The 22,763-nt window shown below is 38.9% G+C and overlaps 1 protein-coding gene across 2 annotated transcripts in view; it reads right to left on the bottom strand.

The window, feature by feature from the left end:
* Positions 1-21,508, bottom strand: part of CDK19 (cyclin dependent kinase 19) — a 165,986-nt gene extending 144,478 nt beyond the window's left edge. The window contains exon 1 of one of the 2 annotated variants that reach the window (XM_027602644.2): positions 21,127-21,508. In XM_027602644.2, the coding sequence (XP_027458445.1) occupies positions 21,127-21,254 (128 nt within the window). In that variant the 5' untranslated portion in view covers positions 21,255-21,508. The remainder of the gene's footprint in view (positions 1-21,126) is intronic. The other variant, XM_027602645.2, reaches the window with a different exon arrangement.
* Positions 21,509-22,763: the final 1,255 nt, after the last annotated feature.

Here is a 22,763-nt window from a genome sequence, read left to right as displayed (position 1 = left end):
GAGCCAATAAGATCTTTAAAATTTATTTGGTTGAATTTTGTTTTTTAACAGTTTAAAATTAATTCAAAGGTTCCTTCCTCCTTCACCACCTCAAAGTGAACTTTGTTCCACAATGTGTCACAGATTATTATTAACTAGTTTCCCAAAAGCCATTCACAGACTGCTTTTCCTCTGCCTTCCTCATTACACCAGAGAAGGCACTTGCTTACCACTTGGTTGGCACAGCCTCTTTTGTCTTTCAGCCTTTGCCTCTTCCCCTGCTTTCTGCCTAGAACCTGGAATCAATACTTGGAGGTACAAAAATCATTTGACCATATGTACAAAAACCACAAAACAGAGGGAAGGAGGTGGATCTCTGGTAATATTTTTGGCTAGCTGCACCAGCACAGCACTCTCCAACTCTGGACTTTTTGATACAAGAGGAAAATAAACCCCTTACTTAAGTCCATTATCAATGGGTTTTTCTGTCACATGAAGCTACAACTGACACAAAAACATACCTTAGCATGTGTTCTTTCCAGAATTTAAAGGACAGCTAGATCTGTTCCACTTACCAGCAGTGTGAAATTTTTTTTAAATGCTTTTGAGAATTTCTATATGTAAAACACAACATGTAATTTTCTTCAACACACAAGTAGGAAAAATGTGGATGCTAAGATTACATAAATACATAGTTTTCCAAGGTAAAAAAATTCTTTTTCATAAGCCAAAAATATTAACTATAAATTGGGTAAACACTGGTGACACAGAACATGAACTACAATACCTAAGAAGCTAAAGAGAGATGTAAATTGTAAAGCTGGCCAGACCTTTATCTGAGCTTCAGGAGAAGTATAGAGAAAATAGCTCTAATTCCTATCAGGCTAAGACAGAAATGATTGCACCTATCAAATTGTGATAATGAAAATTCAAAGCATGAAAAGTATTTGAGTTGGGTGGGAAGATGGTAGAGTAGGAGGACCCTAAGCTCCCCTGGTCCCACAGATACAACTAGATAACACTGAAAACAACTGAAAAACTGGCAGAACAAACTCCACAACTAAAGTTAGGGAAGAGGACACATCAAAGAATATAGGAAGAGCGAAGACACAGTCCGGGAGCAAAATAGACGTTGGTCATCCTTGGAAGGAGGGAGCTGGTGACATGGAGGAGGGGAAACAGACTTTCACACTAATGAGGAGGACAAATCTCCATATTTGCCTTTGAAAGTGAGAGGGGCTGAATTTCATTAGTTCTTACAACAGTAGAACTTAAAGACTGGAATTTTAAAACCTGTGGACTCCACTCTCACAGAGCCTGGATGATATTAGGAAGCAGGGTCCCCACCCGTAAAGAGACAGCAGACAAACAACCCATGCAGATACAGTATAAAACCAGCAATTTGAAAACTGCCAGGGGCAGACAGGAGGGACAGTGATTTGCTCATCTCAAGAGCATGCCTAGAGAGATAGGGATCACAGGGAGTCTCCTCCAGGAAAAAAGGAGCTGGCAGGTGCCATTTCCCTCCCCCACCCCACAGCATAAACAGCCACCTGTGGAACCGGCACAGTGCAGACACTCACTACTTAACTTGCTTACACCAAGCCCTGGCCCCCTGCACTTTAGCGGATCCACCCTTCCCAGGCATGTGCCCCTTACAAAAGGTGCTGCGGGCCCCACCCCCAGAAAACCAGCAATTCTGCCAACACCACCTCTCCTGACCACCACCTGTTGTAGGACCTCAGTTCTGGTGGGGGCAGGTATCCTTTCACCAGCACACTACCACACACCTTGTTAAAATATACCCCACTCATGCTGGGGACCAAACACTGCCCACAGTAGGCAAAGAGAGCCTCTGCAGACAACTGAACTGAAGGGAAAAGAGTCCAAGACTCAACAGCAAAGCACATGCAACACATATAGGAGACCCTCCCTGAAGCACCAGGCCCTGGGGAACAGGGGACACTGCATTGAAGGGCACTATAGGACCTCTTCCTCATAAGGCTATTATCATTTAAAGCAAGAAAAGTAGCTAACTTTCCTAACACACAGAAACAGACACAGAAAGTCAGACAAAATGAGAAGACAGAAAAATATTTCCCAAATGAAACGACAGAACCAAACCACAACAAGAGACCAGAGTGAAACAGACAGAAGTAATATGCCTGATAGAGAATTTAAAGTAACAATCACAAAGATACCTGTGTGTGTGGAGTGGAGGACATCGGTGAGATCCTTTTACAGAGATAAGAACAGAACAAACCACAGATAAAGAACACAATATATGAAATTAAAAATACACTTGAGGGGCGCCTGGGTAGCTCAGTTGGTTAAGCGACTGCCTTTGGCTCAGGTCACGATCCTGGGGTCCTGGGATCGAGCCCCACATCCGGCTCCCTGCTCAGCAGGAAGCCTGCTTCTCCCTCTCCTTCTGCCTGCCACTTCCCCTGCTCTCTCTCTGTCAAAAAAATAAATAAAATCTTGAAAAATAAAAATAAAAAATAAAAATATAAATACACTCGATGGAATAGCAGGCTAGATGAACAGAGTAATGGAATGTAACCAAGCTGGACAAAGGACAGGAGAGAAAATTATGCAAATCGAGAGTAGTCATAAGGAACTGAGTACTCCATCAAGCATAAACATTTACATTACTGGGATCTCAGAAGAAGAGACAGAAAAGGGGGCAGAAAATTTATTTGAAGAAATAATAGCTCAAAACTTCCCTAATCGGGGGAAGGAAACAGATATCCAGATTCAGGAGGCACAGAGATCACCCAAAAATTCAACCCAAGGAAGTCCACACCAAGACATATAGTACTTAAAATGGCAAAAAGTAGCAATAGACAAAATTTTTTAAAGCAGCAAGAGAAAGGGGTGCCTGGGTGGCACAGTCGCCTGAGCATCTGACCCTTGCTTTTGGCTCCAGTTGTGGTCTTGGATCATGAGATCGAGGCCAGCATCAGGCTCTGTGTTCATCTGCCTGGGACTCTCTCTGCCTCTCCCCAACCCCCTGCTCTCTCGCTTTCTCTCATAAATAAATAAATAAATAAACAAACAAATATTTTTTTAAAAACCAGCAAGAGAAGACAGTTACATAAAAGGGAAACCACATAGGGGCGCCTGGGTGGCTCAGTTGGTTAAGCGACTGCCTTCGGCTCAGGTCATGATCCTGGAGTCCCAGGATTGAGTCCCACATCGGGCTTCCTGCTCAGCAGGGAGTCTGCTCCTCCCTCTGACCCTCTTCCCTCTCATGCTTTCTCTCATTCTCTCTCTCTCTCAAAAAAATAAATAAAACCTTTAAAAAAAAAAAAAAGGGAAACCACATAAAGCAACTAGCAGATTTTTCAGCAGAAACTTTGCAGGCCAGAAGAGAATGGCATGATATATTCAAAGTGCTGAAAGGGGAAAATCTGCAGCCAAACATACTCTATCCACCAAGGCTATCATTCAGAACAGAAGGAAAGATAAAGAGCTTCTCAGATAAACAAAAACTAAAGGAGTTTATGACCACTAAACCATCCCTACAAGACACATTAAAGGGGACTCTTTGAGTGGAAAGAAATGCCCACAAGTGAGAGTATGAAAAGTAAAAAACACAAAAGCAGTAAAAATAAATATTTCTGTAAAATTAGTGGAGGGATTCATAAAATAAAAGGACATAAGGGGCACCTGGTTGGCTCAGTTAGTAGAGCATATGACTCTTGATCTTGGGATCATTTGTTCAAGCCCCATGCTGGGCACAGAGTTTACTTAAAACAACAACAACAAAAAAAAGTATATAAGATACAGCACCATATACCTAAAACATGATGGGGGAAGGAGTAAAGAATGGGTTTAAATTTAAGCAAACATCAGCTTAATATAGACTGCTAAATGCAGAAGATGTTATATACAAACCTAATGGTAACCACAAATCAAAAACCAGTAATAGACATGCAAAGAATAAAGAGAGAGGAATTCAAGTCTATCACCAAGGAAAGCCAATAAACTACGAAAGAGAGCAAGAGAAGAACCAGAGAAAATCTATAGAAACAACCACAAAACAGTAACAAAATGGCAACACATTTCTATCAATAATTACTCTGTAAATGGACTAAACACTCCAATCAAAAGACATAGGGTGAGGGAATGGATAAAAAAGCAAGACCTAGCTATATGCTGCCTACAAGAGACTCATTTCACACTGAAAGACGCCTGCAGATTGAAAGTGAGGGGATGGAGAAACATTTATTATGCAAGTAGATTTCAAAAGAAGGCCAGGGTAGCAACATTAATACTGGACAAAATAGACTTTAAAATGAAGACTGTAACAAGAAACAAAGGACACTATATAATACTAAAGGGGACAATACAACAAGAGGGATATAACAATTGTAAATATTTATGCCCCCAACATGGGAGCAACCAAATACTTAAAACAGTTAATAACAAACATAAATGAAATAATCCATAATAATACAATAATAGCAGGTGACATTAACACCCCACTTACAGCAATGAAAAGATCATCCAAAACAGAAAATCAACAAGGAAACAATGGCTTTGTACTTATGCTGCCAAAGCAAGCACAAGGAAACAGTGGTTTTGAATGACACACTGCATCAGATAGATTTAACAGACATATTCAGAACATTCCATCCTAAAACAGCAGAATACACATTCTTTTTAAGTGCACATGCAACATTCTCCAGAATAGATCACGTATTAGGCCGCAAAACAAGTCTCAACAAATTTTTAAAAATCAAAGTCATACCATGTATCTCTCCTGACCACAATGCTATGAAACTAGAGATCAACCACAAGAAAAAAATCTGGAAAAAAACACAAATAACATGGAAGTTAAATAACATGCTACTAAACAATGAATGGGTCAACCAAGAAATCAAAGAAGAAATAAAAAATGATAGGGAAACAAATAAAAATGAAAACACAACAGTCTAAAATCTTTGGGATACAACAAGTGGTTCTAAGAGGGTAGTTTACAGCAATACATACCTACTTCAAAAAGCAAGAAAAATCAAAGAAACAACATAACCTTCACTTGAAGGAGCTACAAAAATAAGAATAATCAATTAATCTTCAACAAAGGAGGAACTGTATAATGGAAAAAGATAGTCTCTTCAACAAATGGTGTTGGGAAAACTGGACAGCAACATGCAAAAGAATGAATGTGAGACATGAAACCATAAAAATCCTTGAAGAGAACACAGGTAGTAATTTATCTGACATTAGCCATAGCAACATTCTTCTAGGTCTGTCTCCTAAGGTAAGAAAAATAAAAGCAAAAATAAACTATTGGGACTATATCAAAATAAAAATTTCCTACACAGCAAAGGAACCAATCAACAAAACTAAAAGACAACCCACTGAATGGGAGAAGATATCTGCAAGTGACATATCCAAAATAGGGTTAGTATCCAAAGTATATCAAGAACTGACATACTCAATACCCAAAAAACAAATAATCCAATTAAGAAATGGGCAGAGACATGAATAGACATTTCTACAAAGACATAGAGATGGGCAACAGACACACAAAAAGATTTTCAATATCACTTATCATCAGGGAAATGCAAATCAAAACTACAATGAGATAACACCTCACATCTGGCAGAATGACTAAGAACAAAAACACAAGTAACAACAAGTGTTGGTAAGGATGTGGAGAAAAAGGAACCTTCATGCACTGTTGGGGGGAATGCAAACTGGTGCAGCTACTATGTAAAACAATATGGAGATTCCTCAAAAAATTAAAAATAGAATCACCCTACAATCCAGTGATCACACTACTGTGTATTTACCCCAAAAAATATAAAAACACTAATTCAAAGGGATACATGCAACCCTATGTTTATTGCAGCATTATTTACAATAGCCAAACAATGGAAACAACTCATGTCCATCAATAGATAAATGGATAGGGGCGCCTAGGTGGCTCAGTCAGTTAAGCACCTGCCTTCGGCTCAGGTCACGACCCCAGGGTCCTGGGATCGAGCCCCACATCGGGCTCCCTGCTCCGCGGGAAGCCTGCTTCTCCCTCTCCCACTCCCCCTGCTTGTGTTCCCTCTCTCGCTGTGTCTGTCAAATAAATAAATAAATCTCAAAAAAAAAAAAGATAAATGGATAAAGATGTGGCATACACACACACACACACACACACACACACACACACACAAACACACACAATGTAATATTATTCAGCCATAAAAAAGAATGAACTCTTGCCATTTGCAGCAACATGGATAGAGCTAGAGTACAACGTTACACAAAATAATTTGGTCAGAGAAAGATGAATACCATATGAACTTACTCATATGTGGAATTTAAGAAACAAAACAACAAGCAAAGAAAAAAGAGAGACAAACCAAGAAACAGACTTTTTTTAAGTTTTTATTTACATTCCAGTTAGTTAACATACAGTGTTATATTAGTTTCAGGTGTACAATGTAGTGATTCAACAATTCCAGTGCTCATCACCTTCTTAATTCCCATCACTTACTGAAATAGATTCTTAACTGCAGGGAACAACGGATGGTTACCAGAGGGGAGGTAGGTGGGAGGACAGGGGAAATAGAGGATGGAGATTAAATAGTACACTTATCATGATGAAAAAAATAAAATGATTAAAAAAAAAGAATATTTAAAGCTACTGAAGATGCGATAAGACGGGCACATATATACTGTCTGTGGTGGTGAATGAAACTACATATGAAAAGCAATTAGGAAATATACATTAAGAGCCTTAAAACAATTAATATACTTTGACACAGTAAATTTCTTTATAAGACTATTGTAAGAAAGAATCAAATATATGGACCAAAATTTACATACAAAAACATCTACTAATGTTATTTGTATTATCAAAATACTGGAAAGAACTTAAATGTTCAATAATTAGAAAGGGTTAACTAAAGCATTACAAATCCACATGATAGGAAAATATAGACATCCATTATAAATCAAGTTTTCAAAAGAAATTTCATAATATGGATAAACATTCTTCACATCTTTTTTTTTAATATTTTATTTATTTATTTGAGAGAGTGAGAGAGAGAGAGATAGTGAGAGCAGGAACACAAGCAGGGGGAGCAGGAGAGGGAGAAGCAGGCTTCCTGCTGAGCAAGGAGCCCAATGCAGGGCTCATTCTCAGGACCCTGGGATCATGACCTGAGCCAAAGGCAGACACTTAACGACTGAGCCACCCAGGCGCCCCATTCTTCACATCTTAAGAGGATCCCAAACTTAAAACAATCTTGGTATCTTACTACCTTGTTCATGACACCTCTAGGTCAAAATAGATACCTAACAATTCTGGTATGGAGGTTCCTCAAAAAGGTAAAAATAGAACCATATGATCCAGCAATTCCACTTATTGGTATATAGCCAAAGGAAATGAATCACTATCTCAAAAATGAATTACTAAATATTGCAGCATTATTTACATAGCTAAGACATGGAAACAACGTTAAGTGTCCATTGGTAGATAAATGGTTAAAGAAAATGTGGTATATAAGTACAATGGAATTTTATTCAACCATAAAAAAGGAAAGACTCCTCCCATTTGTGACAATACGAATGGACCTTGAGGGTATCATACCAAGTAAAATAAGTCAGAGAAAGGCAAATACTTTATCATCTCACTTATATGTGGAGTCTTTAAAAACTAAAATAGAAACAGAGAACATATTGGTGGTTATGGGAGTGGCAAGGAAGAGAGGAGAGTTAAAAGTATTCAAAAGGTATAAATTTTCAATTATAAGATAAATAAGTTGTAGGGATGTCACATACAGCATGATGACTATAGTTAATACTGTACTATATATTTGACAGCTGCTAAAAGAGTGAATCTTAAAAGTTCTCATCACATGAAAAAAATTTGTAACTATGAAGTAGCGGATATTAACTAAACTTATTATGATTATCATTTCACAACATATACATATATCAAATCATTATGCTGTACAACTTAAATTAATACAATGTTATATGTCAATTATATCTCAATAAAACTGGGAGTGGGGAGAGAGAAACCCAGAATGAGAAAACCACTTTACACCCGCTAGAATGGCTATATTAAAACAAACAAACAAAAACAGAAAATAGCAAGTGTCAGTGAGGATGTAAAGAAATCAGAACCCTTATATACTGTAGATGGGAATATAAAATGGGACAGCTACTTCAGAAAACATTTGGCAATTCCTCAAAAAGTTAAAAATAGAATTATCATATGACCCAGCAATTACACTCCAAGAGAACTGAAAACATGTTAAAACAAAACTTGTCCACAAATTTTCTTAAGAGCATTACTCACGATAGCCAAAAAGTGGAAACAACCTAAATTTCTGAGTGAATGAATAGATAAACAAAATGTGGTACATCCATACAATAGAATATTATTCAGCCATAAAAAGTACTGAAGTACTGATATTCATTACATATGGACGGACCTTGAAAATATGCTAGGGGTACTTGGGTGGCTCAGTCACTTAAGCGTCCAACTCTTGATTTCAGCTCAGTCATGATCTCAGGGTTGTGGGCTCGAGCCCTGTGTCCTGTGACTGAATCCGCTCAGCAGGGAGTCTGCTGGAGATTCTCTCCCTCTGCCCCTCCCCGAGTGTGCACACTCTTTCTCACTCTCTAATAATAAATAAGTAAATCTTAAAAACAAAAACATTATGCTAAGTGAAAGAAGCAGGCCACAAAAAGGCACATAGTATATGATTCCATTTACATGAAATATCCACAATAGGTAAAATCCATAGCAGAAAGCAGTTAGTGGTTGCCAGGATCCAGCGGAGGGGAAATCAGAGTGATTGCTTAACAGGTATGGATTTCCTTTTGCTATAACAAAAATGTTCTAGAACTATCTTAAGTTCTTTAGTAAGGAACTAAGTAATGGTAGTGGTTGCACAATGCTACAAATGTCCTAAAACTCACTGAATTTGGGGTGCCTGGGTGGCTCCCTCAGTTAAGCTTCTGCCTTCAGCACAGGTCATGATCCCAGGGTGCTGGGATCAAGCCCCGCATCGGGCTCCTTGCTCAGCGGAGCCTGCTTCTCTCTCTCCCTCTCCCTGCAGCTCCCCCGCTTGTGCCCTCTCTCACTATCTCTATGTGTCAAATAAATAAATAAAATCTTTAAAAAAAAAATCACTGAATTTTATAATTTTTAAATGATGAACTTTATGTTTACCAATCACGATTTTTATTCTATCTTTATGAGAGTATCAACTAAACCTATTGTGGTAAATCATTTCACAAAAAATATAAATCAAACCATTATGCTATACACCTTATTTTTTTAATGTTTTATTTATTTAAGTAATCTCTATACTCAATGGGGGGCTCAAACTCATGACCCCAAGATCAAAAGTTACCCTCTCCATGGAACTAGAGGGTATTATGCTAAGCAAAGTAAGTCAATCAGAGAAAGACAATTATCATATGATCTCACTGATATGTGCAATTTGAGAAACAAGGCAGAGGATCATAGGGGAAGGGAGGGAAAAAATGAAACAAGACGAAACCAGAGAGGGAGACAAACCATAAGAGACTCTTAATCTGAGGAAACAAACTGAGGGTTGCTGGAGTGGAGGGGGGTGGGAGGGATGGGGTGGCTGGGTGATGGACAATGGGCAGGGTATGTGCTATGGTGAGCGCTGTGAATTGTGTAAGACTGATGAATCACAGACCTGTACCCCTGAAACAAATAATACATTATATGTTAATAAAAAGAAAAAGAAATTTGCCCTCTCTTCCAACTGAGGCAGCCAGTTGCCCCTATGAGATACACCTCAAACTTATTCAGTACTGTATGTAAATACTGTGTCAGTAGAACTGGGGGAAAAAAAAACACCAGTAGAATATATGAAAATATTATCAATGCTTATCTCTGAGTGGTCTTATTATAAGTGATTTATGTTTTTTTTATGTTTCTATAATTCTTAACTTTTCTTTAATAAATACATATTGGTCTTTTTGTTAACACATTGATTTTTATAAGATAATAAAAGCTATTTTATTTTTTTAAAGATTTCTGCCTTTTTTTATGCCTGGCTGGCACAGTCGGTAGAGCATGCAACTCTTGACCTTGGGGTCATGAGTTCGAGCCCTCATGGGGTATAGAGTTTACTTTAAAAATAAATAAATAAACGTTTTTAATAAAAAATAAGGGCACCTGGCTGGCTCAGTCAGTGGAACAAGCAATTCTTGATCTCAGGGTCATGAGTTCAAACCCCACATTGGGCATGGAGCATACTTAAAAAGAATAAATAAATTTTTAAAAAATTAAAAATAAAGGCATTTTGTCTTTTTCCCTTAAGTTATATATACTCTACAGTTTAATGTTTTATCATTTTTAAATAGGTAATATAAATACAGCAAAATAAATATGTAGATATTTTTCAAATAATGCAAGAGTATACATACACTTTTTTCAAAAAGTCTTCCTCTCAACCCTATTTTTCTTCCTGTAGACAATCACAATAGCAATTTGTTGTTTTACCTCCAGTCTCAGTTTTTGCAGTCTGGGACTATCCTTGTATACTCAGTACCTATGGCACAATTCTTGGCTCAAGGAAAGGAATCAAATGATAAATAGTAAACAAGGGATAAGTGAATGGATACCAGGAAAATGAAGACAATGAAAAGAGATAATAGACAGATAGAAGATAGGCAGATGGAGGATGAATGATGGAAATTTGGATAGAGACAGGTTGATGAATGAATATGTGAATAAATGGATGTTGTTGAGAATTTACTATTATATTAGTATTTACTATTATAGTAAAGTGGCAGGAAAACCAATATAATTTCTATATATGTGAAAACAGAAGGGCACGTGGGTGGCTCAGTTGGTTAAGTGGTTGCCTTTGGCTCAGGTCATGATCCCAGGGTCCTGGGATGGAGCCCCACATAGGGCTCCCTGCTCATGGGGAGCCTGCTTCTCCCTCTTCCTCTTAGCCTGCCACTCCCCCTGCTTGTGTGCTCTCTCTCTCTCTCTAGCAAATAAATAAATAAATAAATAAGCATTTAGGGGGGCCTGGGTGGCTGACGGTTAAGCATCTGCCTTCAGTTCAGGTTGTGGTCCCAGGGTCCTGGGATCGACCCCACATCGGGCTCCCTGCTCAGTGGGGAGCCTGCTTCTCCCTCTCCCACTGTCCCCCTGCTCATGCTCTCTCTCTCACTTTATTTCAAATATAAATAAAATCTTTAAAAAAAAAAAAAGCATTAAAAAAAAACAGAGAAGGGGCTCCTGGGTGGCTCAGTCAGTTAAGAGTCTGCCTTCGGCTCAGGTCATGATCCCAGGGTCCTGGGATGGAGCCCCGCATCGGGCTCCCTGCTCCGCAGGAAGCCTGCTTCTCCCTCTCCCACTTCCCCTGCTTGTGTTCCCTCTCTCACTGTGTCTCTGTCAAATAAATAAATAAAATCTTTAAAACAGAAATGTTTCCATTATCTTGGTCTAGCACTCAGATTATAAGAAAAATATTAAGAAGGAAAAGCTAAAAACAGCACATGGTACATACAAACAAAATTACTTAAGAAACACTAGAAACAATCTAAATATTAATAGGGAATTTATTTACTTTATTAAACCAATGTCCTCTTAAACTCAGGCAGTCCGACTCATGCTGTAATAAAATAGCGACCCCCACGAAAGACCAAATTGGTAATCTAGAAGATTAAAGGAAATCTTTCAGAATGTAGAAAGAAAAAAGAGTTGTAATTTTTGAAAATGAGTTTAAGAAACATGAAAGATAGAGCCTAAAAGGTCAACATTTGTTAATATGCATATCTGAAGAAGAGAACAAGAAAGGCAACAGAGGGAGAAGAAAAATTAATCAAATAAATAACAAGAAATAAAAATTGCCCTAAACCAAAGACAAAAGAAAAAGGCTACTATAATATTCATATGAAACTGGCAAGACTGGAAAAGGGGAGTGAAGGTGTAGGGAACGAGGCAGAAGGAATGCAACTAGACTAAATATCACGTTTTACCTTTAAAGTTCAAATTATATGCATAGGTTATCTATTAAAAAAATACTTTGTTAAAAGACATGGAAACAAAACCACATAAATTTAAAAAAAAAAAAAAAGACCTACATTTTCTACACAGGCTTTGGTGAAATTTTAGAATGCCTAGATAAAGTGAAAAATCCTGAGATTCCAGAGAGGATAAAGCAAGTTTCCAACAAAGAAACTCCCATGAGCAACAAGAAATCCCAGAAGAAATAAAGTAACAGTTTTGGGTTCTGAGACAAAAATTATTCTTACTATAGAATTATATATTCAGCCAAACTGTTAATCAAGTATGAATATAAAACATATTAACAGACACACAAGAACTCGGAATATGTACACATCCTATATGAAAAAGCTACTCAAAAAGATGTCCTCAACTGAACCAAAATGAGGAATCCAAGAAAAATCACACATAAGATATAAAGAAACGCTATTAGCTAAGTAAGATGCAGAATATTTGAAGAAAGGGCAAAATAACCTAAAAAAACCCATTAGGCCTTAATACCTGGAAGACTGTTTTAAGCAGCAATTACTTAATGCACAAGACTAGTTTTCCTTCTCCATGGGTCTTAATATACTAATTCATCCCACAATAAATAATTTCATAATCACAATATTTTAAGGCTGTTACATGGTTTTCAGTGTTCCCTTTTTAAAATCAACTCATAGACAAAAAGCAGGATGCTATAAAAATTATACTTTATTGGCAGATGGAGAAAAAGACAAATATATTACTTTCCTTAATATTCATATCAGGAAGACCACAAATAATATCTAAACTAACAAATCAAGAAAAAGAAATTTATGATCTAAAGTCATAAAAGTATTCACCATAAAAAATTTAAAGTAACAAAGGCAATAAATTTGAACGTTGAGATGGGAAAGGGGAAAACAGGAAGTAATGAGATTTCACAAAATTGAAAAAAGCTTTTCTCATGGAAAAACAAAAAACATCTAAAGTTCATAAATCAAGAAACAGAATTATTTGCATTTGCAGAATTATTATTATTATAGTGGTGCCTGGGTGGATCAGTTGGTTAAGCACCCGACCTTCAGCTCAAGTCATGATCTCAGGGTCCTGGGATCAAGCTCAGCCAGAAGTCTGCTTGTCCCTCTCCCTCTTCCTCTCCCTTTGTCCCTCCCCCTGCTCCACTCATGTGCACTCGCACTCTCTCTCTCTCAAACAAATATTTTTTAAAAAGAAACAGAAAAAATAAATAAGTAAATAAAATAAAAAGAAACAGAAACAGAAACAGAATTACATGCTTATTAAAGTCATAGTGGTAAGCACCAGCAAAACTTAAAACAGAAATAATTAACATTGGTTACCTCTGAGAAATGAGGAAGCTTAAGAGTGGACAATAAGAAGGAAGGCTTTTACTTTTCATTTTATATAAGTTGTACTGTTGGAGTTTGTTTGAATCAGGTACAACTATTATTTAATAAATTTTAATAGCATAAAAATAAAAATATTTCCACTTTGACACGAATATATTATAAAGATCAAAAACTGCTGAGAAATTAGTTAACAGAACTCTGGTTTTCTAAGTTACACAAGTTCAAATTACATATAATTTTTCAGAAAAAAGGAAGGTCACTTTTTTTTTTAAATTTGCACCTAACAAAGCAATAGGATTCACTCGGTGTTTTAAGTCACTCTTAAAATGCAATTATAATAATTACACTGCAAAAAGGGAAAGAGAAAAAGGAAACTAACTTTTGTAAAAAGCAACATACTTTGTGCCTCAGACCACTTGGTACTTTCATAGGTGAGCTTATTTAACAATCATAAAGAAAATTATAACTTCCCTACAGAAAGATGCAACTAACCTGTAAGGCAAACTAACCACCTGTAAGGCAAAAGTTTTACCTTATTTTTCCAGCAGCCTTGGATTCACCTTTCTGTCCAAATATAAGTATCTACAAAACAGTTTGCCACGACATGGTTTTGGTCTGTGGTCACAGTACAAAACAAAATTAAATCCATTTCCTAATCACGTTTTCCTTGGTAACTGAGATCATCAACCACAAAATCTCACTGAAATAATATTTTTCGATAGAAAACACACAGCAGGGGCACCTGGATGGCTCAGTCAGTTAAGCGTCTGCCTTCAGCTCAGGTCATGATCCCAGAGTCGTGGGACTGAGCCCCGAGTCGGGCTCTCTGCTCAGCCAGGAGTCTGCTTATCCCTCTCCCTCTGCCCTGCTCGTGTTCCCTCTCTCTGCCTCTCATATAAATGAATAAAAAATCTTAAAAAAAGAAAAGAAAACACACAACAGGTTTAAAGCCTCTCTATAAGGAGGGTGTGTTTCTCCTTTAGAAAGACTCATTATATTAGAAATTAAAGATATTTTATAAGGATACCAATTATTTGAGGACTTTACAGGTTTTTACTTCTCTTTGATCCATCACTTACTTTTGGATAAGAATTCAAACCCTCAATAAAAAACTACTGCTGCACACTTGTATCCTGAATTACATCCTGTCTCCTCTCTTGAGACTCTCTTTTATCCTGCACAATGTGAGCTCAAAAGGCCTATTACAGGAAGTGTTGAACTCTCAGCTATTTATAAATGGACAAAATCTTCAAATAGCTTTGTTGGCTACTTCTTCATGGTTCTAGACCTTAAAAACTACCTGTTTTTAAAGAAACAGTCATGTTAATAATTCAAAACATTAAAATGCTCTCTGGGGAAAAAAACTCTTGTCCCTTTGTTTTGGGATCCAAAGGCAGCACCAACATTATACAATACCAACATCACAAGATAATGAACAGGCTTATCTTTAAAAAAAAAAAATTAACCAAATAGCCTTACTCTCATCATTTACCACCAAGAAGATTTAAAATTGTAATATATTGCCTTCAAGTCTTCTACACTGATGTCTAAATTTCACTATGCTACGTGAGCATTTTGCAAAACAAGCACACAGTTTAATATCACATATTTTTATCCAGCATATTCAGTCCAAACATATAATACACAAAAGTAAAAATCCTTGATTCATCAATATTGAGATCCATTACATCAAAAAAAAACCTTTCCAGAGGCCTGCTTTTTTCCTACATAAAAATCGGAGACATGCCTTTCCCATGCTGCTAAAATAGTAACCTGTATTTCCTTTAGCAAACTAGTGACTTAAAACTCATCTTTATATATTACATATTCTTAAAGCCTTAAACATTTATTTTCCTTATCGTCAGCCTCCTTGTCTCCAGTCCTCAGAGATTTATATCTCATATATCACCATGTTAGCAAATCATTTCAAGCCAGTACTTCCAAAAGTAAATAGCTTACAGAAATTTTAATTAGCTACAGTAATATGCACAAAAACTGTACCTACTAGGATATTTATTCACTGTAGTATTAGTACTAGCAAAAGACTGGAAACAGCCTAAATATCCATCAAGAGGGATGGTTAAGTAAATTATGTAAGTCAATACAATGGAATACAGTAAAACTATTTAGAAGAACTAGGCATCTCTGCATATCAGTTATGTAATGATCTTCAAATTATATTTGTTTAAAAATAGAGAAATGTAAACTATATTAAACACACACACCCCAAGAAAATCTCTCTAAAATGGAAAACCAAGAATGGGTGCCTGTAGAAAGGGAAAGGGGTGGGGAAAGGGAAGGCTTATATATTACATTGTACATCTTTTTATGCACAAGCACTTACTACTTACTGAACACATGCTTTTTTTTAATAAAATACTTTTTTGAAAAGGTGATCTTGACTGCATTCACAAATTGACAGTTTTTCAGTTTAAGCATCAGTTTGCATCATCAAAATGTTTCAGCCTCAAAATCCCTCCTACAACTTGAAAGACATGAGCTTTCCTATTTCATTTGTCCACACCCTCATATACACATTTTTATTAAATGGTCACCTCAGGGGCACCTGGCTGGCTCAGTCGGTGGAGCATGCAACTCTTGATCTTGGGGTAGTGAATTTGAGCCCCATGTTGGGTGTAGAGTTTAAAAAAAAAAAAGTCACTTCATGGATTTGAAAATTATGTGTTGCTAAGCCACTAATTCCAAAAACTAAACCTTCCCAGTCCAGTATCACAGCAACTAGCCAGTTTCTCAGTCACAGTCGTCACATTCCTTGAGCCACATCTGGCTAGTGGCTACTATACTGTAAAGCACAGATGCATTTTCATCATTGCATGAAGTTCTATTGGGCATCACTGCTCTAGACTAAGGGTTGGTAAACTAAGCAGGGCAAACTACAGCCTACAGACCAAAGCCAGTTCACCACCTGTTTTTGTACATAAAGTTCTATTGGAACACGGCCATTCTAATTTATATTCATTTATATATTATTTGTGGATACTTTTGCACTACAACAGCAGATTCAAGTAATTATAACATATATGGTATGGCTCACAAAGCCCAAAATATTTAGTACCTGTCTCTTTTGTGGAAAAAGTTTGTCGGCTATTGCTCTAAACAATCAAATTTCATTGAAAAGAGCATTTATTTCCCTTGGCCTTCAAAAATAAAGTTCTGAAAGCTTGCACTGCATAAATGAAGAACCAATTAAACATAAACCAATGACCATTTGATTTACTAAGTGCTAAAGATACTAAATTATTAACATAAACCCGTAATATCAATAAACTTCCTAAAGTATGCTTGAATGCTAACATTTTCTAAGCGCCTCTATAAAATTGCTAGTAAAAGCACAGAATGGGCACCTGGGGTGGTTCAATTAGTTAAGCTTCCAACTCTTGAGATTTCGGCTCAGGTCATGATCTCAAAGTCGTGAGATCAAGCCCTGCGGGTTACTACCTATAGTGATATTACACGCCTAAGAACAAAGAAGGACAGAATCACAGCTAATGAACATACTTGGTGAATAAGAGAAGGCTTCTAGAAGCAAAGCTATTTGAATTAGGTATTAAGGATGAGCAGGAGTTTGCCAAGTTTTTGGGAGTGAGGAGAAAAGGCAGGGAGTAGCAGAGCAACACCATTCTACTTCGACTATAGAAAAAAAATAGAAATGAAAAGGACTTACCAAGTCCTAGAAAATATGAGTTCAGTGCTACAGAAGCATGGCTTGAACACCCTGGAAAAAAGGAGGGAGTTGGTGGCAAGCACAAAGGCTGTAAAGACGAAAGACTTTAGGATCCGAATGCAAATGGCTTTACATGCCAAAGTAAGGAATTAAGATTGGATGTGATTGTATGAGCCAGAGAGACTGCACAGTTTTCCAAGATGTGACATGAGTGATTTTATTTTGTAGAAAAATGACCCCAGGCAACTTGGATCTTGGACTATCATGAGGAAAGACTAACCTAACAGCAGAAACCAATTAAGCTACTGTACAAATCAAAGATGGTGGACAAAAGTAAGACAGTGAGAATGCAGAGAAACCAGATAAAGAGAACTACAGGCCTGCACTTCTACTTTTTTTAAATGTCCATGTGATATTTTCCCTTTTCTGTATTTGTTGGTATAGATGTATCCTTTACATGGAAAAAGTTTATACAATAAACTGGAGGCAACGTGACCTTTTTTGTTTTGCCTCCTATGGTATTAAAGAAGGAAAACACATTAGAAAATGCAGTAACTCAGTCACGAGAGCTGGATTACTGTCTTGCAATTTGCTGTGAGGCTTGTCTTTGCTGTGAGACTATGGTCATGACAACCTCTAACAGCTCTGGTTTTCTCATTTGTAAAGAAATGAGACTAAATGATCTTAAAACTCTTGATAGCTTTCTAAAATGCTATGATCCTACTGATACATCATCTCTAATCTTCGTAGATCTCAAAAAAATTGCAAATATATATTTTAACTACAAACCAAATATGAAAAATCTATCAAAACCAGGCTGTTATGACCATGCCTATTATTTACCTATATGTATCCACATGTACCTAACTACATTTGTGAAGGATTTCGTGACCTACATTAGCAGACATGCAGACACCAATTGCTCATCTGTAACTTTATACATTAAGATATATAGTCACCAACTACTCATCTGAAACCCTAAGGCAAAACTGAAACTGTTGTCAGTCAGCCATTTCACTTTCAATTAACGAGTATCTTTCAGACATCTCCAAAAAGGAGCATTCTTTGATTAGAGTGTTTCAAAGACTAAATGAATGTCTGCAAAGTTGAATAGTACTATTGTTGGGTACAACAGTTTTCAGACATAACACTATCCTATGGAATCAAGTTTGTTTGAACCTCTTATTGACAAAAGAAATTTTTAACAATATTCCTTTATCAATCAAAACAAAGTTTTTCAAATTTAAGAAATATGGTCTTGAAATTTGTAACCATAAACCGTTATATGTGACTTGTTACTGTTAAGAGAAAAACTATTAGAAATTCTTGCTCATACTAAAAAATCTAGAAATATTCTGAACTTGTTTCTCAAGAATAACTTTTAAGCCTGAGTTTATTTAAAAAGGATGGTTGGGTCAAAAGATTCTCTTCCTTCAAAACAAAAAGAAAAAGTAACATTTTTATTAAAAGTGAAAAACCCAAAGGTAATCTTTCACTTCTACCGTTACAAATTTATGTAGTGTAATTAACATAGTCTAAGTTAAAGTCCTATTTCAATGAAAATATTCTAAGGTTTTTTAAACTGTAGTATTAAACTACAAGCAGAGGCTTTTCTAGTGATGTTTTGTGTTACATTACTTCTTCCAGTGTTTCTCCAAAAGACCTAAATGATTTTTTGGTTATATACTATGTTATATACATCAGAATAATTTCTCTTTAACGAACCCATGTGACTTTTTTCTTGCTCCCTAAAATAGCATTATACATTTTTTCTGAATTAACCAAAATAAATTCTGTAAAGAGCTAAACTGTAATTGACCATGATCAGAGTGTAAAATCCTTTACTATGCAAATCTGCATCAGAGTTTAGAACCATCACTAAAAACCTTCTATTCTTTCAAATCGCTGGTATCAATGAACATAAAACTAATCCTACCAACCCACAAGAGATGTGTTTACTGTAAAGCCTCAAATCTCAACCAAACCCTTCGTCCAAGAAAACCTACCTTTATAATGATTTTTCTTACAATTCAGTGATAACAACTAATGCTTTCAGATCCTACAAGTTTAAAAAGTATATTTTGAAAATACACAAACTGATCTTATTCTATTAAAGAAACTTTATTAATTCTAATCAAACAAATTTCACTCAAGAAGAAAGTGTAGTCGAATCAAGAACTTTATTAGAAGGGAAAATATTCAAAAAGAACAATTAGAAGCAGGAATTAAATTATGTTTTTTGTTATAGCCCGTGCTAATGAAATACAATTCAAAAGCAGAATTTCCAATTTTTCTCAAAAGTTGCCTACTGAAAGGAAGCTATTTTAACAAAAATAAAAATACATTTTAGAAATTCCAGATCAAGTATATTATAAAGTTAGCATGAGGAGTATGAAAAACACCACATGTAATTTGTTTTGTAATGCCAATGTCCAAATAGGAAAACTAGATATCCTCTCCCCAAGTATATCTGATAAGATTACTACAGGGACACCAGTAAAACAAGGAAAGTTAATATTCCAAAAACAAAATACAAGTTAATTATAGTACCTCACATTCCAAGATATTAATTCAAGGACACCTGGCAATTAACTGAAAGAATTATGAGAAAAGTTTACAACTGAATACCATGGGGCCTGTTCAGTTATAAGACAAAAATTACTTTCAGTAACAATCCTTTACACGTGTATAGTACCTGGTGATTTCCATGATACTTTACGATAAAACAATTTGTAAAGCTGTGCTTTCTCGTTCTCTGTACTAAATAAGCACACACACTCCAACTACTTTCGTCCTAGAGTTCATAAATCAATTATATCAATTACAACAGAGTGCGCAGAACGATAGGCAACACTTCAAATCTTACTAATGTCATTTTGGCTGATACTCACTTTATTCAGAAATGTTCCGTTACGACCCTAAAGACTCTCTTTCATATAGTTTTTGAAATCTAAGTCTTTGAAATCTAAGCGGGACAGGTAGATAGACGTTCCTGGGCTCCTAACTCTGGGGGAGGAGAATTTCTGCCAGGATGGGCGGTGAAGAAGCGATTGGTTTAAACCTACCCCTCACAGGCAAGGAGCTGGTTCCACCTGTCCTACGGTACGAGATCGTCTACCCTACAGGACGAAGCACAGGCGTTCTCAATACTTTATCCAGCTCGCCTTCTCCTAAGAGAACAATCAATAAAGGCATCCTAAGAGGTTACTACGGCTCTCCCTCAACTCCCAAGAAAACAAAGATTCAGGCCCAGATCTCTGTCACTTCACATTCCGTTCTGGATAATCTAGGTGCTCGATAAAGCCCAGCACGCAGTCATTTAGCCAGGGGACGGAGTGCAGAACATCAGAATATCCAAGGTGGGGGGAAATGAGTTACCAGAGAACTAGACGAACTCTGAAGTTCTGCGGGTAAAACGCGGTTAGTTTCCCAGGAGGTCCTACATTCGAGGTAAGGTGCGGAAGTCAGAATGTGAAAAAGCGCAATCGGGGGCGAATGAGGAGGAATCCAGAAATCACCAGGTATAGACTGGGACGGGGGACTGCGCTGAGGAGCGAATGGGCTGGCTGGCGCCAAGGGCAGAGGTGCCCGGCGGGTCAGACCCGTGAGGCTGGCTAGGACCCCAGCACTCGGCCGCGCGACCGGCTCCTCGGCTAGGTTTCAAACCGCCGCCCCCGGGAGGCGCTCAGCCGATTGGAAGTTCCACAACGACCGTCACCAGCCCAGGGCCGGAGCGGCAACTCCTCGGCAAAGCTCTCTCATCCCTCCGCGTCTCCCCAAGAGGCCAGACCCCACAAACTCCACCTCCAACCGAGGTCCCAACTCGAGTCCCGCCGCCAGCTCCATGCACGCGGAAGGCGCCCTCTGGGACGGGACCGACGCCCCCCGACTGGGCTGCGCCGCGGGAGTTCGAGGGGCGCGACGGGGCCGCGCAGGCGGCGGGCAGCACCCGCGTCCCTCAGTCCGTGCTGGGACACGGCCCCGCGACCACCTCCGCCTCGCCACTCGGGAACGGCCCGACCCGGCTCCGACCCACCCATCCCGCGCGGTCGCGGGCTGGGCGAGGACCCAAGCGAGCCTACTCCCCCCGCCCCTGCTCTTACCCATCTTTCCGCCTCGCCTTGTAGACGTGCCCGTAGGTGCCGCGTCCCACTTTGCACCCTTCGTACTCAAACAAATCCTCCACCCGCTCCCGCTCCGCCGCCAGCTTCGCCTTGAAATCATAATCCATTGTCTGCTTTCCCCATAGAGGCACCGGGACGCGGGGGCCGCCGCCGCTCAGTCCCTCCTCCTCCTCCCCCCGCGACCGCCGCTCCACTTCTCCAACAGCCGCCTCTCGGGCGCGCGCGCGCCACCCGCCGCCCCGCGGTCCGCCTTCAGCAAGGGACTCCTCGGCGGCCGCGGCAGCCACCTCCTCCACCACCTCCTCCTCCTCCGCGGCGGCGGCGGCGGCGACTCCCGCAGGCAGCCCCAGTCCCGCCTCCCCCCTTCATTTCCTTGTTTTGGAACCTGGTGGGCAGCTCCGCGGCTTCCTCGAGCTCATTAACGAACCACCCCGCCCACCCCGGAGTCGCGGAGGCTCCTGGGAAATGTAGTTCCGAAGGCTACAGGAGTGGCTGAGTTTTGCCAGCAAAAGAAATACAGCACCCAGGATGCTTTGGGCCGCCACAGGCCCGCCCCCACAAGGCGTGCACGCCTGCGCACTGGGGCCGCCCCTCCCCCTCAGGTAGCGCCGGACTGCCAGTTCCTGTGAAGGTAGAAAGCTCAAAGTTGCCGTATTCTTTCTGCGAGTCTGTGGGAGCTGGTGGAAAGAAGGCCCTTGTTCTGGTGTGAGGAAGGTACTCCACTATAACTGCTCCCGGGAGAGAAGGAGAGTGGAAAGTATTTGACAAGTGGTTTGCTCAGGAGTTTGTTCCAGCGTTTTGAGAGGCGAGCGCTGTGGTTAGGACAGTTGTACTGCAGATTGTTTGTTTTTTGTGGCAATTGGTCCGCCTGTTACCCCGCCCCCTCCCCCGTCCAACCGTCCATTGGCTGAGACTAGAGAATGACGTCCTCGTTGGTGCGTGGGTATCCCCAGGCTTTGGCTCCTTTCCCGCTCTTGATTGATAATTGGGTGTGCTCGGTTGTTTCTGATAGGTTAATCTTTTTTCTTTAGGATGCGAAAACCGTATTTCAAAAGCTGAACCATCAGCAGTTTCCTAGTCCTAGTTTAGGTCTGAGGAGAACTTCTGAGCCCTAGCTGCCAATCTTCCTTTTCCTCGCGCTCTAGTCATGGTCTCCTCCTACCATATGCGGTTCCCACAGCCAAGCTTTGGCCATCTGTCTAAGGACAGTTAAAGTGCCAGGGGGATGCATCATTTTATTTTTTTTTAAGATTTTATTTATTTGAGAAGAGAGAGAGAGACAGCACGAGAGGGAAGAGGGTCAGAGGGAGAAGCAGACTCCCCGCTGAGCGGGGAGCCCAATGTGGGACTCAATCCGGGACTCCAGGATCATGACCTGAGCCGAAGGCAGTCGCCTAACCAACTGAGCCACCCAGGCGCCCCGGGATGCATCATTTTAAAAACAATCATCAGGTTTGAACTGTAAAAGATTTGTTACAGTCTATGCATAATGGTGACATTCTCCTAGAATGTTGAAGAAAGTCTCCTGAATCAAGGTGAACACTGATTCATTTAATTATTGTGTGTTTAATGTGTCAGATAATTGGGATACAATCTTAAACATGATTTTTGTTAGG

This window comes from Zalophus californianus, chromosome 7 (assembly GCF_009762305.2).
Source record: "Zalophus californianus isolate mZalCal1 chromosome 7, mZalCal1.pri.v2, whole genome shotgun sequence".
NCBI classification, from domain to species: Eukaryota; Metazoa; Chordata; class Mammalia; order Carnivora; family Otariidae; genus Zalophus; species Zalophus californianus.
This window is presented reverse-complemented; position numbering and strand designations above follow the sequence as displayed.